The sequence below is a fragment of the Simochromis diagramma genome, unplaced genomic scaffold, assembly GCF_900408965.1.
Source record: "Simochromis diagramma unplaced genomic scaffold, fSimDia1.1 OVJJ01000361.1, whole genome shotgun sequence".
In the NCBI taxonomy this organism is placed as follows: domain Eukaryota; kingdom Metazoa; phylum Chordata; class Actinopteri; order Cichliformes; family Cichlidae; genus Simochromis; species Simochromis diagramma.
The window spans coordinates 2,634,981-2,653,029 of NW_024386860.1; the positions used below are offsets into that span (position 1 = coordinate 2,634,981).

The window sequence follows — 18,049 nt, forward strand, 5'->3', positions numbered from 1 at the left end:
TTCTGTAAAGTCATGAATGAACATGTGGTGACTGTGGGCAGTCATATTTACACAATTGCTGCCCATAAATAAATCCTAAACCCTGTCACAACAGCTAAAGCATCATTTTAGTGATGTAATGTTTTTTTCAACAACACTTTTATAATATAAGTTATGTGTGTAATTCATATATCATGTGAGCAGAATTTCAATGTTGACTGTGTCTGTGTGTGAGTGCAAGTGGTTTTAGGTTGAAGGTTGTTCAGTCTTCAGACAGGCAGACGATGTGCATCCAGCCAACAGCTGAAAAGATATGTCAAGGTTAGCTCAGGGAGGTGGAAAGCGGCCCCCCCCACCCGTCTTTTTTTTTTTGGGCTTCAGTAGAGGAACATGCATCAGAAATGAAGGTTTTTGGAGCGATGGAGAGGAAGACTGACTGAGAGGCGCAACAGTGACAGGAAGGGGCACATGCACAGTAGACAGGCAGGAGAGTAAGAGGACCTTGATCCGTGAAATGGGTTTTAGTCTTTGAGCGAGAGTTGATTACTAGGTGTGTTTTCACTCAGCCTTCCCCCCGTCTATCTGCTTTTCCAATTAGTAGATAAGACGGAGTCAATATCGTGCAAGGGAACGTGTGGCTGCGTGTGTGTAGGAGTGCATGCATTTGTGTCTATTTCACTGCGTATTTGTGTGTGGATCAGCAAGTTTAGGGAAACTGGCTGAATTCATCACAAATGAGGTTGTCATTAGCTGATACTTTAAAGGGGGGAAAAACTCACTTATGGTTTTTTAAGGCCCGAGCACTGACAGTGCGAAGGCCATATTGTAATTAATTTGTTGCATTATTATGTTTCTGTCAAATTAATCTGGGGATTTTACTTTAATAAACTCCTCATAGTTTAATGTAATAATCTTCATATTTGATCAGTCTTGAACTAAAGACTTTGGTCATGCTAAATTGCGAAGCTTTTGACTTTCTTTTGATTGCCGTGTCCGTGATGCAGTGGCGAGTTTTAGTCATTCAGCATTAAATTTTAATGTGTAATTCACACATAAATTGTCCAACTAGCCCCAAGCTTGACGTGATTTATAAGAGTTCATATATGACAGTATTTAACATGTTTTACACTCTGATCGAGGCAGGATCAGCGCATTAAATTTTGACCAGATAACCCTCAAAGAGTTGATGTTACGTTATTATGAGGGCTGTGAGTTTTTATTAAAGGGTGGATCCGCTGGTGGCATTCCAGACTTTGATGTGCTGCCACGAGGAGCCAAAATAGTATAACTGAAATAGCTTTTGTTCAGTCTGTTCCAAACTTGACACTTAATAAGATTCAGACATCTATATCCCAATAGTCAATGATATTTTGAGCACCAGCTAGTGGGAACAGGAAATGTCAATTTTACTTTGATGAACTCCTCGCAGGTTCACCATATTCACCTGAAAGGTTCTGCGAGTAAACTTCAAGCCTTCAGTTCAGCTCAGCTTTATTTCCATCGCACCAAATCACAACAGTTACATCAGGGCGCTTAAAGCCTTGATTATGCTTTAGTGTGAAGATTATGGCAGTCCACCCTAGGGCCATGGAAATTCTCCATGAATCACCTTTCGTGCAGTTTATATTTAATGGCTTTTGCACGTCAGTGTGGCAAAATGGCTGTTTTGTGCCACCTACAATATTTCAGTGAAGCCACCCCAGCACCATATTTAATCTGCATTTATGTTGTTTTGTCTTGAGATAAACAAAAAGCCTGGAGTTTTGAGCCATACCTTAGGCCCAACAGGAAGTCAGGCATTTTCAATGTAACATGCAGTCTTGGCAGAGTTTTGACCATTTTCTTGTCTTGGACTTTAACAAACTTGTGCAAGAGATTTAATTTGATGAGCTTTATATTTTGTCAGGTCACTCTAAAGGGCACCATGTAGTCGGCCAAGGAAATGATCTGGATCTTTTTTGTGCATCCACACGCCCCGGATCGCTACTTTCTGACGTTACGGTCACGCCTGTGTGTGTGTAATTCTATATGTGTCTGGGAGGATTTACAGTATGTGAAAATACTTTCCATGACCACACCTTTCAGAAAAGCTTTTCTTTTTTGGTGATGACTACATTGTTGTTTTTGTTGTTTTTTGAGAATGCAGACTTTTATTGGTGTGTGTGTGTAATGTTGCAACAATAATGCTGTTTAATTAAAGCCAGTGTGCACGCCCATGTTTAAATATCCCCACAATTCCCTGCTTGAAGACGCAGCCTGTAACTCATTAGCTTGCTTTGCCGTTGCCAAATGTTGCTCCGCCACCCTGACTGTTCGAGTGCACAGGGCTCCCTACAATTGCTCTTTAAAAAAAAATGCTAATACAAATAAACATGTTTGCGACTGGCTGTGTATAGACACACGGTCTTCTTTTTCCTCTGCTACACACCAAAGATCATGCCTTAACTCATGTTTTTTTCATGTGAGCGAGAAATAATGAGCCGCCTTAGAAAAACATTAAAAGACTCAAAGGCTGTCTCTGTTTTTACAGTGAATCATCTTGTGTGCTCATCGACCTCCCTATTTTCGAGCATACGAACATGCACACCCCAAACACTGAAAATTACTTCGTGTTTTTAACGTGCAGCTGCAGGAAAGAATACACTCTTGACCTCCTCTCCTCTGTCGCTCTTGCATTCCTTGAGTCAGAATCAACCGCAGAGAGAGCGAGGAAGCATTCCGGTGCTCAGGATGATCACAAGCAGGAGGGGGAGTTATAAAGATGGAGGAAATCAGATCCTATTCCATTTGGCTCTTGTAAGAGCTGAATTTGTTAGAGGAAGGATGTCGGGCTGCTTTCAGTTTCGTCCTCCAACACTTAGAAAACACTTAGAGTGTGAGACAGTTTTATATCGGGCTTGCACGCAGGTGTCATGGCAGGCTACGATTTTTGCTTGACCTACAGATGTGTGCACAGATGATTCGGTCTGCTCTAACTCTAACCAGGTGACCCACAAACCCATACTTAATATATGTTATTCACAGGGATTTTCGTGGAACATGTTGCTTAATTTTGGTAAACATAAACCTGTAAAGAAATTACTTAAAAAAAGAATATTGTATGTAGTATGAATAGGTAGTCCTCTATGCAGCATTTACTGTAGTCTGTGTAACACTGAAGTAAAGCAGTCAAGGCCAGCAGTAAGGAGTTTTAATGTGACCCCTAAACTGATTTTGATGGTTTTTATAAACTCAAGGCAACCTAAAACATAGTGGAAGAATTTCTGGAAATTCATTTTAAACGTTTATTTGTAGGAGCGGGTATCTGTGCTGCTTTACAGCTAGTGCAATAAAACGTTATGAGCAAATAAAGGCAGCTACAGTGAAAAGACAGTGTTGGAGTAGCTACATCAAGCAAGAAGGCTGACAAGAAGACATCGGAAGGCTGATTTTCATACTGAACTGAAATCAACCTTGAAATTGTCAGATTTATTTAAACGGTGCAAACTTCGTGCCTAAATCCTAAAGCGTCAGACATACAGGCCAGAACTCGGCCGACAAAAGGTCCAATCCAGGGGACTGGATTGCTTTGCGAACTGGAAATTGCAGATAAGAAGAGAATAACTTTTTATTGTTTTGCACCAGGAAGTATTTTGTCATAAATCATTAGAAATGGATCAAGTCTTGAGGGAGATTGTCTGAACTGTTAATTTAATTGGAGCCAGAGGTCTGAATCATCATCAGTTTTACAGCCTGACAAAGACATTACCTATGGCCTGCCATGCCGCACTGAAGCGGGATGCTTCAGCCAAGGAGCCGTGCCCACACATTATTTTGATTTACGACAGGAGCGTTTCTTTGTAATGACAGCGGACTGACTGAACGTGAATCATCTGTTTTATAGCTGGATGGTTCATTAAGTGTGAGCCTTTTCAAAATATGTTTGGACTTTTTTGCACTAAAAGAAAGGGGCAAATCTGGAGGTGTTATTTTTAAAATATATAATTGGGTATTATGCAATGTTTTTACTGAGATCAATGATCAAACTGCGTATGTGTGAGGCCCAGCCATGAACAGAAATAAGCTTGACACCTCGCCTAAGGAGTGTATACCTGACAATTTGACCATTTAAAATGAAGTGTTTCTCTGGAAATACTGTGGAGAGATATTTAAAAAGATGTGACTGTCTTCACTGTGCTAATATTTGTCGTCTTGTGCCTGTTGTCCTGTGTTAGATAACTGCATCCTTCACTGTCTCTCAATAAGAGAGTTTGATGTGTGCACTCAACACTGCAACGAAAATGACTCACACTCTAATTAATATCACTAATCAAGTGTGATCATGCTGACCCACTAATTCTGTCTTTCTCGGTCTAAATCTGGGGATTTACGCTCGGATACTCGTTTATTATTCAACCTCAGTTTTCTTTGAAGTTGATTACGATGATTTTTCACAAGAAGCAAAATGATGATCTGAGTGATTTTAGGACTGTCTAATGTGGTTTAGTTGATTTTTTTTTTTTTTTAACTCTTATATAAAGTCGATGTAGCTGCAGCTCTCACAGTCGCACAGAGCCCGGATTGTTATGTGTCTCCTAGGATTTTTCTTTTTCCTTTCTTTGTTCGGTCTCTGCAAGTTCATGTTTGTCTGTTTAAAATCAAGTTTGCGTTTTCAGTTACTGCCTGTATTGTTGCCTTTTTTGAAGCCTTGTCTGCTTTTAGTTTTTGATGCATCTCGCACACCTTTTCTTTTTGCTCCTTTGTATTTTTTGTTGTTTCTGCTTCATGTTGTGTGTTCAGCTGTTTCATCATTTGTGCTGTGCAGTTATGCACTCTTGAATGAGCTTGCCTCGTGCTACGCAACTTTGTATCATTCTACACACAAAGCATTTGGTGACATTGAAGATTTTTGAAATTTAGAACTAATTAAAATAAGCAGACTGTAGATTAATAACTAATTTAAAATATAATTCAATCTCTGAAATAATGCCAAGTCTGTTTTATAGATACAAATTGTTATACAACCTTTTTCTAACCAGTTCCAAACTTTTTGGCCCAAAGTCTTTTAGAATACTGTAAATAAATGATGTACAAGCTACTCTGACATCGTTCATTAGTTTTGCTTACTTCTGTTTTGGGTTGAGCGTTCTACTCTGAGAACCTCCCGAACAGACACCAGACACCATTTGAGCTCGTTTCTGCCTCTTCTATCTGGAGTCTCATTCTCTCAGTCACTACCCACTGCCTGTGGTCTTAGGTAACAGTAGGAGCGTAGATCCCTAAATGGGCCAGACAAATATAAAATAACATCATGCTTGTTTGACCATCACTTTAAACATTTGGCTTAGACCATTAACTCATGAGGAACATGTTTAATGAAGTATTAAACAACGTGAGACAATCTATTTTCTACTCTCTAATAGACTTCTTTTTGGAACCGCCCCCTGTTGTCCATTAGGTTTATTTAACTTCTGCATTTCTGACTTCACTTTTCAGACCAAGAGTCTACATCTAAAAAAAATTTAAGGAGTTTCTTTTTGAATCATATCTGTTGTTCCAGAAGTAGATGAAAGGTTCAGGTTGATATCATATATTCTGTGTACAAGATTCTGGCTTTAATATCATGTCAGTTCTACTGTATGTCTTCTGGACCAGTTCTGTTGTGGCATCTCTTTGAGAGATGCAGTTAGTTAATAGCATGTCTCTGGGCCTTCTAAGTTTTTCTTTCTGCTTTAATTCATATGGGTAGCAGACCAAACTTGCAACCAAAGATTTATATATGTAGAAATATGCTTGTAAATATTCTTGTATTCTTGCAGCATGGAGTTGACCCTTTTGATTATTTTTTCCATGTTTTTGATTACTCGCTTTAGGTGCAAGAACAAGTTATACCCCGATAATCTTCCTCGCACCAGCGTTGTGATTGTATTTCACAACGAGGCGTGGACCACGCTGCTGCGAACCGTCCACTCCGTGATTGACCGCTCTCCACACACACTGCTGGAGGAGATTGTTCTGGTGGATGATGCCAGCGAGAGAGGTAAACTCACACACACACACACGTACAGTAACACTCACTGCAGATAATTCCTTCAGTCTCTCTCTAGTTTGAGGCTTAGCCTATTTTTTAGAGCTATGATTTTTGCTGGATTCTGCGTAGGTAGATGTTTTTGCACATGTGTGTATGTGCCTGTGCTGGTGCCCAAGAGAGAGTCAGTGCATGTATGAGGGCTGTGTGTGCCACTCCACCCTGTGCAATACTGTTAATCCCTGTTTGGGGGAGATTAGGTCTTTAATTTGCCAGACGCAGGGATTACACTCTGTTATTACCCTCAATCCCCCACCCCCCCACCCCAACCAACTACCACCAGCAGAAGCAACCTTACGAGACCTCAGGTTAGATGGTGCAGGTCACGGATTGTGTGTTTATGTTTGCACTTGTGTTCAAGCTGATGGAGAAGCTCCTAGCAGGTACAAGAGGTATCGTATGAGAAGGCCACATACATGAAAGAAAGCACGCAAGCACACTGTTATCTCTGATCCCTGCTGCTACAAATGGAGTGGGTTGGAGGAACAGCTTGTAATCCAGCTTTTGTTTTGTAGGCGCCTGTTTTGCATTCTTATCTGTTTATATATGCATTTATTAGATTTCCTCAAACAGCAGTTGGAGAGGTATGTGAGAAAATTGGAAGTCCCCGTCAGAGTCGTGAGGATGGAGCAGCGGTCCGGGCTCATCCGCGCACGCCTCAAGGGAGCGTCTATCTCCACTGGCCAGGTGTGTGCGCATGTCCACATACATGACATCCACAGCAACTGCTCTCCATATTGTGTTTGCACTGTAGATTTGTCTTATGTTTTCCCTCCATGTTCTCAGGTCATAACCTTTCTGGATGCTCACTGTGAATGCACAATAGGATGGCTGGAGCCTCTGCTTGCCCGCATCAAACAAGACAGGTAAGGCACACAAACACGAAAGATACGCAGACCATTGGCAAGCCTGGAAAAGAAAATCAATAAAGTATTGTTGAGCCTGCAGGGGGCTTGCCCTTGTGTTTATCTTACGCTTAATTACTCATTCTCTGTTTACTGCTACCCGTAAGCAGGTATACACACACACTCACACCAGCACATGGAGAAAACGCACAGGGTTTACAAAGGTGTAATGAGAGATGAGTGACAGCTGGTGAGAAGTTGGTTCTGGAGGTGACACATCTTGCAGATGAGCTTTTAGCCTTGGTTGATGTCCACCCAGGGTTATGAACAGCAGGTTGATGTACTGTGTTTGTGTGCTGATGTCTTTCTGTTTACTGTAGGAAAACAGTGGTGTGCCCCATTATCGACGTTATCAGCGATGATACCTTTGAGTACATGGCAGGCTCTGACATGACATACGGAGGATTCAACTGGAAGCTCAACTTCCGCTGGTACCCTGTACCTCAAAGGGAGATGGACCGACGCAAAGGAGACCGCACGCTGCCTGTCAGGTGGGTGGTACACACAGCAAGATGAGTCTTTAAATTTCATTGCTATTATCCTTTTCATACTTATAAAACAGACTGACAGCAGTTTCTATGCTTCAAGTTAAGTCTTTTCATTTTACCAAAGGACATCTATGACCCTGGGCTAGTCCTGACCTAACTAAATTCTGCAGAGAGGCCCTTAAATCTTACCCTTTGATCCATGTAAACTATTACTTTTGCCATACAGTCACAGCTGATACCACAGTCCTCCTACTGCAACCCTCCATCCTTTGAAACAGTTTGCTCCATCTTTCAACCTGAAAATGAGTCCTACACTCAAAAGCCACTAAATTTGGTACACCCCATCAGAATAGGGAGAAAGGGTGATTTAAGTGACTTTGAAGGAGTATCTCCTAAACCACCATCTGGTTTACACAATATAGTGCAAAACGGTGAGTTGAAATTATCTGGGGAAAGTGCCTTGTTGTTGCCAGAGGTCAGAGGAAAATAGACAGAGACTGCTTTGAGCTGATAGGAAGGCAACAGTAACTCAAATGACTAAGGTATTTTGGAAGATATGCAGAAGAGCATCTCTGAATGAAGCAGATGAGCTGCATCAGCAGAAGACAACACCGGGTGCAACTCCTGTCAGCTAGGAACAGGAAACTGAGGTTACAGTTTGCTTGTGTTCACCAAAACAAGATTGGAAGATTGGAAAAATGTTGCCTGGTCTAATGAGTCTCACTGCCTGCTATGACATTCAGTTGATGATAGGATCAGAATTTGGTCTGAACAACATGAAAGCATGGATCTATCCTGTCTTATATCAGCATTTCAGGCTGCAGGTGGTGATGTAATAGTGTGGCAGATGTTTTCTTGGCAAACTGTTTTCCCTTTAGTACCATCTAATAATCATCAAAAACCAAAGCCTACATGAGTATTGTTGCTGACCATGTCCGTCCCTTTATGACCACAGTCTACCCATGCTCTCATCACTGCTTCCAGCAGTTCACGATAGTATATTGCGGCATTAAAGCCAAAAGTTTATTTTGTGCAATTGCATATGGACACGTTTACACACAGGAAGCAGTTATCTTTTCCAAGTTGCAGTTGATGAACACAGGTTACCGTTTCAGGATACTAGTTTATTTCTGTATTTCACACTCGCTTTTGTCAGGCACAAAGACACAGAAACAGCACAGCGGTTGAAAGCAAACAGCAAAGTTTTTTTGTTTTTTTGTTTTTTATCTTTCTTATCATGACTCAAAGGATAGTTAAGCCTCATCCCGTTCATAGATGTTTTAAACACTGACACCTGCTTTTACGTAGAGAAGGAGCCACCCAGGACCTCTGCTCACACTGAGCTCCTGGCTGCCCAGTTCTGCATAAAACTCACTGATTGTGATATGTCGCCTAAAGGCCTTTACATTCTTTAATCAGAAACACTTAGGCACTGCGCCTAAGCCTTCCTATAGCAGGCAAAAATCCTGAACTCTTTATCTTTTTCAATCCCTGTTTATTCTGTGGCTGCTACAACAGTGTATATGTTACCATTCAGTTTGCTGCTGCAGTTCATCATAAGAGGTTCTCAAGGCAGGAATACTGAAAGAATAGAGTGAACTTTCCACTTCTGTTCAATGCAAGATGTTTATGTAAGATTGTGTTTTTTGTTTTGAGGGGCTTTTTTTGTTGTTTGTAGACCTTGGAACTAAAATCAAGAGCTTATTTCTGCCTGTCTATCATCTCTTTTTCCTGCTCTTGTTTCTAAGCATGCTTGATGCCAATATTCAAGGTCACACACACACACACACACACATAATGTAGCTTATGTAACACCCCGCGCCCCCGATTTCGGTTGTTTTTCTCAGTTCTGCTTGACAAAATTTTCCTTAGGGTGTCTTTTAAGTGGCCTAAAAAACAAAACTGGGTTGTTGTGTCAGGGCAGAAAATTAATTTCCACTAATGACACGATTTACATAAAAACCCTGTTCTGCCACAGAGCGCTTTCACATTATTGCACGTATGGAGTTTGCAGAATGAAAAAAACTGTAACGAATAATGCTGATGTGGTTTCAAGCTTCCACGCATGCATTTGCTGGGGGAATTTCTCTTCATTAGACGATGCAAACTGCAGGTCTTTTGCTGTCACTCTCTGAGGAGCTGCATATGTTGACAGCAGAGGAGGAAATCAGCAGCTAAGCTAGTTATTATGGGCTCATCTACCTTGTAATTTACGGCAATGTGCAGAAGTCTCTACTCACTTGGGAAGGTTGTATTTGCCACTGTTGGACTTTAAACAAAATACAACAAACAGAAAAGATCTGAAGAAATTCTCTGAACTTGCTAAATGTGTCATTTTGATATTGTATGCTTCAAACACAAAGCTGAGTATTACCCGCCTTTTGATGCTTTATACAGTGGCAGTGTTTGTTAATTTCAGTCTTGTGATATGTTGAGATGATGAACCACGCTTTTATGTACGTAAGGGCCGGTCCCTGTTTAGATAAATGACTTTAATTAGAATCCAGGATTTGCTGTAAATTAGTGGGGTTTTCTTTGTTTTACTGCGACGTGTTTGAGTGTTGTAGAAAAAAGTGATTTATTGTAAGCTGGGGCATTTAGAAAGCTTTGATATCTCTTCAGGAAAAAAGGAAAGGATACATAGATCTGTTGTGTTGGCCTCGTCGTTATTGTCTTTTGTTATAAAGCCACATTTTACGAACTGTTTGACGAACTGTTTTTCCATTTCTGGGTTGCTTATTATTTCCCGCTCTTAGCCAACTGCTGGACATGCACCATCAATCTGTGCACGTTCAGGATATGTTTGTCTGTTTGTGTTTTTGTAAGAGATTTTAAGCAAAAGCGAAAACAGGCAGTGGAGAAGAATAAGCTCTAAAGAGGAGGAAGCCGTTCTGTAAGCGGGAGGGAAAATGGAAAGAGGCCTCGAGGCCGTTTAACTCTGACATGACTGTCACTGCAACAGCGAAGAGAGGAGAAAAAACAGGAAATCAGCAAATAACAGGGAGTGAGAGGAGTGAAATATAAAACCCTGATGGAATGTGTACATACTGGATGACCTTTAAAAAGCCGGCCGTCAGTGATTTAAGTGGCACTAACCTGCCTTTCTCCTAATTTACCTTTTCTCTGATGTCTCTGTTCAGGACTCCCACCATGGCAGGCGGCTTGTTCTCCATAGACAGAGATTATTTCCAGGAGATTGGCACATATGACGCAGGCATGGACATCTGGGGAGGAGAGAACCTGGAAATCTCTTTCAGAGTGAGTGAACACACCCACTGACAACTGACATGACTCTATTCTTCCATTCAGAAGTGTCAGCTAGGGTTCAAAAACACACACAGATGTTACACCTCTAGATTGACTTCCTTGAATAAATTGTTGACCTGACTAAGACTTCGTCAGACGTCATCCCGGCTGGCGTTGAGTCAAATTTATTCAGACTGGCACAGCACAGCCGGGACCAGTCTGCGTCATCCATCTCCCAGCTGAATTCACTGGTCTGTCTTAGCTCGTTCAGCGCCCAGGACTTACAGTGTGTCTACTCTGGAATTTATTCTCTAAATTAGTGTTGACAAGGCTTGTTTCTCATAGATTTGGCAGTGTGGCGGGACGCTAGAGATTGTCACGTGCTCTCACGTGGGTCACGTCTTCAGAAAGGCGACGCCCTATACGTTTCCCGGAGGAACGGGACAGATCATCAACAAAAACAACCGGCGTCTGGCAGAAGTTTGGATGGATGAATTTAAAAACTTCTTCTACATCATCTCTCCTGGTGAGTTTTGCCACATTTTGTGTGTTTGTGTGTGCGCATGTTTGCGTTCCTGTATGTGCTCGCGTGTGGAGGTTAATCTCTGTGACAGGTGTGATCTATCCATTAACCCGCTGACTGCGTGATATTGCAGTGGTGACCCAACAGTGCAGGATGGGGGGAGGCGGGGAGTAATTTCACGCTACAAAGCATGCGTTAACTTGCATGAACACACACACACACACACACAAGCTTGCAGCAGAAAAGCAACCAAAAGAGAAGCAGAGCTACTGAAATGAAGAATATTTTTAGATGCGAAGCACCTCGTGGAACACATTTATACCTCTCTCACTTTTGTTGACAGGGGGCGCTCTTCTGTCTTTCTTACGCTTGTTTCAATAACCTGACCAGTTGTATAATAGAGGTCTTGCAGAGCTGGAAGAAAGCATCAGCCCTAATTAGATCAGTTCCCGGGCATAACAATGAGATCATAATTCAGTTCTGTTTTATTGAGTTTTATTTATATAGCACCAAATCACAGCAACAGTGGCCTCAAGGCGCTTTATATTGTAACACTACAGTAATAGAGAGAAAACCCCAACAATCAGACGGCCCCTATGAGCAAGCACTTGACAATAGTAGGAAAGGAAAACTCTGTTTAACAGGAAGAAACCTGCAGCAGAACCAGGCTCAGGGTGAGGCAGCCATCTGTTACGAGTTGGGGTTAGGCAAGGAAGACAGGACAGAAGAGAGACACAGATTAATAATAACTAACGATTAAATGCAGAGTGGTGTATAAAGAAATAGAGTGGAAAAAAGTGATTAAAGTTAAGAAGAAACACTCCAGCCCTAACTATATGCTTGATCAAAAAAGAAAGTTTTAAGCCTAATCTTAAAAGCAGAGAGACTGTCTGTCTCCTGAATCCAAATTTGATGAGCTTTTAACCTGAATGGATACATGAAAGCACGGATATAAGGTTATAGTTGTAATAGTGGCCCAAAGTTAAAAGACAAAGCTAATAATTGAAGTAATTGAGTGCATGATTTCATGGTCCCGTCCTGCTGACTGAGTATGTAAAGGTACTGTACTGAAAAAACAAGAAGTGGACTGTCTTGCTAGACGGGCCAGACTTCACTGAATTCGAGCCAAAGGGCCGCACCGTTTCTAAACACAATTCAATCATAACTCAACAAAATGATATGAGTAGCATCTCAGCGTTACAGGGTTTTTGTTTTTTTATTTGTAAGCATAAAAAACACAAGTGGAAACTGGACCTCCACAGTGTGCTAGCTCCATTTTCGATGTAGTTACTGTCTGCAGCGTGCAGTGTTTTGTTTGACCTTTTTGTGTGTGTGTGTGTGTGTGTGTCTGCGTGTCCAGGTGTGACCAAAGTAGACTACGGTGACATCACGTCTCGCACTGCTCTGAGGCAAAAGCTTCAGTGTAAACCCTTCAGTTGGTACCTGGAGAACATCTACCCTGACTCCCAGATCCCTCGGCATTATTACTCCCTGGGAGAGGTACACTCGCTCACACAAGCAACACTTGAATCTGTATGGATCAAACGGTGTGGGTGTATATTCAAGCAATGAACCTGCTTCCTGTGTGTTTGGCTCAGATCCGTAATGTGGAGACTAACCAGTGTCTGGACAACATGGCCCGCAAGGAGAACGAGAAGGTCGGCATTTTCAACTGTCACGGGATGGGAGGCAACCAGGTAACAGAGAAATAACAAAACGCTGTAACTACACATGAATTAACGTGTAAATGTTGAACACTGTTGACATCAGAGTTATTCTCGGCACAAAAAGAGAGAAAGTCTGTGGGTGATGTGTGCAGGTTTTCTCCTATACGGCCAACAAGGAGATCAGGACAGATGACTTGTGTCTAGACGTGTCCAAGCTAAACGGACCCGTCATGATGCTCAAGTGCCATCACCTCAAAGGCAACCAGCTCTGGGAGTACGACCCTCTGGTAAGTGGAAGACATAATAAAAAAAGCATTTTCTCAAAGTGATGCTGAAAAGCTGGTTAATATGTTCATCACCTGGACTGTTATAAGTCATTATTGTCATCTTATTATAAAAGCAGCCTGAAAAGCCTTCAGTTAAACCAGAACACTACAGTTAAAGAAAGAGAGACCATATTTCTCCCATATTAGCTTCTCTTCAAAGTTTAAAATCTTCCTGCTCATGTATAAAACCTTGAACCATCAAGGTTTTGCCTACTAGGGGTAATCCTTATTTCTCTTTTCTGAACTGAGGGGTTTCTGTCAGATTTCATAACTATGCCTGCTTCCAAAATAAAACAACAGCCAATGAGGGTGATCTCTGCCTGTACAGCTTACCTGGGCTACCAGTGGAAAAAAACATTTCTAATGGTCGACAGAGCATTTCTGTAGGTTTAAAACTCTACATTAAGGGTACAGGGGAGGTCATCAGATGTTGTCTTTTTGGTAAAACTGGAAGCTGGTGTCAGGTGACGCTGAAGACTTCCTTAATTATGCAGCAACAGGCCTAGGATGCTGGGGGCTTCCCATGATGCACTGTGTCTTCTTCACCACTGCTGTATTTAATCATTAGTAATTATTAAACTCTGGTTCTCTCCCATAGTGTGTCCTTCGTCCTGCCTCTCTCTTTCCTTCTCCCTGACTGTTGGGGTTTTCTCCTGAATGCTGCAGGGTCGTACCATTATACTGTAGGTTTATAGCTTACAGTATAAACACACTGAGGTTATTGTTATTGGGAGTTGGTGCTATATAAATAAAACTGAATTAAATTGAATACTGTGAGCTCTCACAAAGGTCTTGACAGGCACAGAAAATAGTTCATTTACAGCAGGAAAACCTAGGACGTTAAATTCCCTTCCAACTTTATTTTTAAGGCACTTTAAAACAACAACGGCTGACACAGTGCTGTATATTAGAAATAAATAGAATAGAAAGACAATAAAATAAAATGGGCACAGTGGTTAGCACTGTTGCTTCACAGCAAGAAGACACTGATTTGAATGGTTTGTCTGTCTCTCTGGGTTAGCTCTGCGACACACTGTCGACCTGTCCATGGTGTACTCTGCCTCTCACCCTTTGGTAGCTGGGATAGGCTACAGCCCACCCAGCACGATGAACAAGGATGGATGATGGACAGTAAAATGGAACTAAAGGGTGCAAAACGACACAAGTACAAATGACCATCATACAATAAAAAGCAAATAAGAGCAATGTGTCACACTGGGTCAAAGCCCAAAGGGTATAGACAGTATATTGTTGGGCAGTGTAGCTTCCTGTGAGGGTCCCGGGTCTGAAACCTAGTGAGTTTTATGGACTTTGTAGTTTTATGTTTCTTGGGGGGTTTTTTTTGAGTTTACATTCATGCAATTTTTCCATTGTTCTGTTCTTAGTGTAGTTAGTCTCTAGTTTTGTATATTTTCTCTTTTGTGTCAAGTCTTCATCACCCCTCTTGTTAGGTTTGTTTAGTGTTCAGTTTTACTTCCCCCAGTCTCAGTTCCCTCCCTGTGAGTTTCAGTTGTGTTCCCCACGTGTTTCCTCTCTGCCCCAATCACCCTTCTCTGTATTTATAGTTGCAGTCTTCCTCTTTGTCGTTGTCTGATCGTCTGTTTATCCCTGGTTTTGCTCTGTGTTCCTGTTCCTTTCCCTCATTAGCCTGTATTTCCCAGTGTAGACTGATTTTAGTTCCTGGTTTTCCAGTGTTCCCCTCTTGACTTTTTGTTTACCTTTTGCATTCAATACCAGCTCACTCTAAGTTCACCTGTGCCTGCGTCCTGCCTCTTCACAACATGTAGTCTCACAGAGCCTATTTAAATTGCAAAGACAATTTAGTCCATTACCAAGGAGCCGCAATAGAAAATGCTCTGAAAGTTATAAAAGCTCATTCTGATTCTTTCAGAATGAGCTTTTTCCAAAGCTGGAAGATGCAATATAAACAAACAAATATTCACATTGTTAAAAATGCAAATTAATGTTCAGGTAAATTCACATAAACACGCTGCTTTGCAGCAGTTTACAGTAAACTGTGAGCAAATCTATCAAAATGGAATCTAAGTTAAAATATAAATAATGAATCTTTTCTAATCCCAGTGCACGTAATTCAACCTAGCATCATTTCTTGCCACAGTTTGGAGATATATCATCGTTGACTCGTTACCCAACCCAACCACAGCATTTACACCACAGAGAGCTAAAACTGAGCCTCATAGACTCGCACAGCAGAATTTGATATTCAAAGTATAACAAAGTCCATGTGCTGTTTTAACCAAAAAGACATTTATATGTTCCTTTAAATGAACCTTTCTAAAGACTGATTTGTGTTTTTGTGCTGTGCAGAAGCTGACCCTGATCCACGTCAACAGTAACCAGTGTCTGGACAAGGCCAGCGAGGAGGACAGCCAGGTGCCCAGCGTCAGAGACTGCACGCACACACGCTCCCAACAGTGGCTGCTCCGCAATGTCACACTACCAGAGGTCTTCTGACCACACTCCTCACACTTCCAAATGCGCACATTCACACACACAGCGGCCCAGAATAAGAAATAAAGGGGAACGGATGTGATTTTTTTTTTTTTTCCAGCACCAGGAATGAAAAAGACTTCCCTACACTGGGATTTGGGAAGGAAGGAGGACAGATTGGACGGTACTACCTCTGCCGGACGTCAGAGGGAGGAGTGCGTACAAGCCTCCTTAAAGCGAGAAGAGAGAAAAGCCTCCCTCTGAGAGAGACGATGGCTGTTGTTTTACATTCATTTTGTTTTGGGTTTTTTTAAAGAAAAAAGAGATTTTAACCGCGGAGAGTTGACTCGCTCACATGCGCGAATACGAGGAACTAACTGGTGGAGTCATCACAGCTTCCCCCGGACAAAGCAGTCCACCGCTCAACTCATCACTTAACGTTTACTGACTGCCTCTTACGAGAGTGTGTGCACTTATTTGTGTGTGTGTGTGTGTGTGTGTGTGCGCGTGTACTGAGATGAATGTATGCTTTGAGAAGGGGACTGAATTCCTTGTTGATTTTCTTTCTTTTTTCATGTTTGTTTTATTTAATTTTTTATGGATTTTGAAAATGTACTCCTGTGAAGAAGGTTGTGCACGTGTGCATGTGTGAGAAGCTGTGATGTGTGTGTGTGTGTGCGCGTCAGAGCCAGTCCTATGGTCTTGCAGCAGTGTGTGTCTCCCTCTGGTGTTACAGTTTAGCATTTCATCTTACAGGCTGACGCCTCCGTGCAGAGGGACAACGCATACACACAAAAAAACAAACAAAACAAGAAAGCGATCACGAGGACCCGACGTCTGCCGTCAGCAGAAATCTAGAGATAGAGAATTATGATGTTTGTGATATCTTAAGATTTCTATGTCCAGTTTTTACATGGCTTGTCTGTTTCTACTGTTTCAGTAACCCTAGTTTGTCTGTACGTCTCTGTTGTCTTTAAAGATATTTAACATAGAGCTAACACACACACACACACACACTCAGAGGATACATGAGTCTGTTACTGATGTTCACTGCCTATTGTAGTGTTCAACCACGTGGATCTCCCCAGTAAGGCACTACATTGCCACACATAAACACACAGACAGACACACATGCTGTATACATATAGGAAAAAGGCTGCCTAAGCCTGATACTTCAGTCCATTTTTGTCATATCGTCTTCTCAATGACCTCTTAAAGAAAAACAAAAACACTCCAAGGGCTTCTTTCCTCCAGCGGAGTGTGTGGATGTTTGCATTTGTGTGGGTGTGAGCGTGTGTTTCTTCAGTACTAATCCCAGTCCATTAGCTCCCTGTTTACTAGAACAAACGGCGCTCCGATTCCTCGCTATTGGACGAGCAAGCACCCGTAGCGTAGACTGGCAGCAGATTAGCATACCCCTGCTTCCTCCGCCGTACTAAAAGAGCAAAACGCTGTTATTTTTTACACAGAGCCGGGTTCCCTGCACTCCCCCTGCGGACATATCTACAGCAGGAACGTGGCACCGCTATGAGAATTAATCAGGGACAGAATAAAAGCTGTAGAGAGCCAAAAGGAGTGAAAGGGTTGAACTGTGTGATTACAGAGAGCACAGCAGATGACATATCTTAATCCATTACTACATTTCTCTCACTTGGCAAGCGCACCTGCAGCATTTCACTATTCATATCTCAGTCAGAGGTAGACAGCGTGTCTTTTTCATTTCCACTATCACGCCTTCTTTATTCTTATTCTTTGTTTTTTTTGTTGTTGTTTTTTTTAATCGCTTCTGCCGCTGCGAGTCAGGGCACCAGAGGTGATTTCAAAAAAGGATTTTTAAACATTTCAGCTTCCTCCAATGGAGGAAGGGTTTACACAAAGGACACGACATCAGTTCATCTTCGCCATGGACATGGCAGTGAGTGGAGGCCATCAACAGGTTGTTTTTTTTGGGGTTTTTTTCATGTCTGATCGAGTGACTGTGGTGAAGACGTGAGAGTTTTTTTGATTGTGGGACAGACGGGGGAGCGTATCGATTGTTCTAAATTCGGGAGTCGGGTTAGGGGGTGGGTTTGAAATGAACTGACATGTCCAGGCTTCCACACTGAGCTGATCCAAATGTAGAAAATAAAAGTGAAAACGTTTACAGAATACTTTGAGGTGCCTGGTGATTTCTGCCTCCTTCTGTCTCCACAGACGCACCACAAACCCTGACCCTTAATTACGTAGCCCAACCAATACTGAACTTTTACAATGATGTTTATAACCGAGAGTTTAAAAACATCTAGCACTTAATTAAAAAGTAAGTGTGCAGACGCTCAGTAATGTCATAATTACATATACAAAAATGGAGGTTCGTTGTCTGTGTCTTGAAATTTGTGTCTACGGTTGGTCTCCCCT

The 18,049-nt window shown here is 41.9% G+C and overlaps 1 protein-coding gene across 4 annotated transcripts in view; it reads left to right on the plus strand.

Moving 5' to 3' along the window:
- The window catches only part of galnt1 (UDP-N-acetyl-alpha-D-galactosamine:polypeptide N-acetylgalactosaminyltransferase 1), a 54,507-nt gene extending 36,705 nt beyond the window's left edge, over window positions 1-17,802 (plus strand). For 3 of the 4 annotated variants that reach the window (XM_040029622.1, XM_040029621.1, XM_040029623.1), the window contains 11 exons: window positions 5,832-5,998; window positions 6,606-6,733; window positions 6,833-6,912; window positions 7,272-7,442; window positions 10,580-10,697; window positions 11,031-11,211; window positions 12,569-12,708; window positions 12,807-12,905; window positions 13,028-13,162; window positions 15,530-15,667; window positions 15,774-17,802. In XM_040029622.1, coding sequence (XP_039885556.1) covers window positions 5,832-5,998; window positions 6,606-6,733; window positions 6,833-6,912; window positions 7,272-7,442; window positions 10,580-10,697; window positions 11,031-11,211; window positions 12,569-12,708; window positions 12,807-12,905; window positions 13,028-13,162; window positions 15,530-15,667; window positions 15,774-15,785 — 1,369 coding nt within the window. In that variant the 3' untranslated portion in view covers window positions 15,786-17,802. Of the gene's footprint in view, window positions 1-5,831; window positions 5,999-6,605; window positions 6,734-6,832; window positions 6,913-7,271; window positions 7,443-10,579; window positions 10,698-11,030; window positions 11,212-12,568; window positions 12,709-12,806; window positions 12,906-13,027; window positions 13,163-15,529 lie in introns of all 4 variants that reach the window. The other variant, XM_040029624.1, reaches the window with a different exon arrangement.
- The last annotated feature ends 247 nt before the right edge of the window (window positions 17,803-18,049 follow it).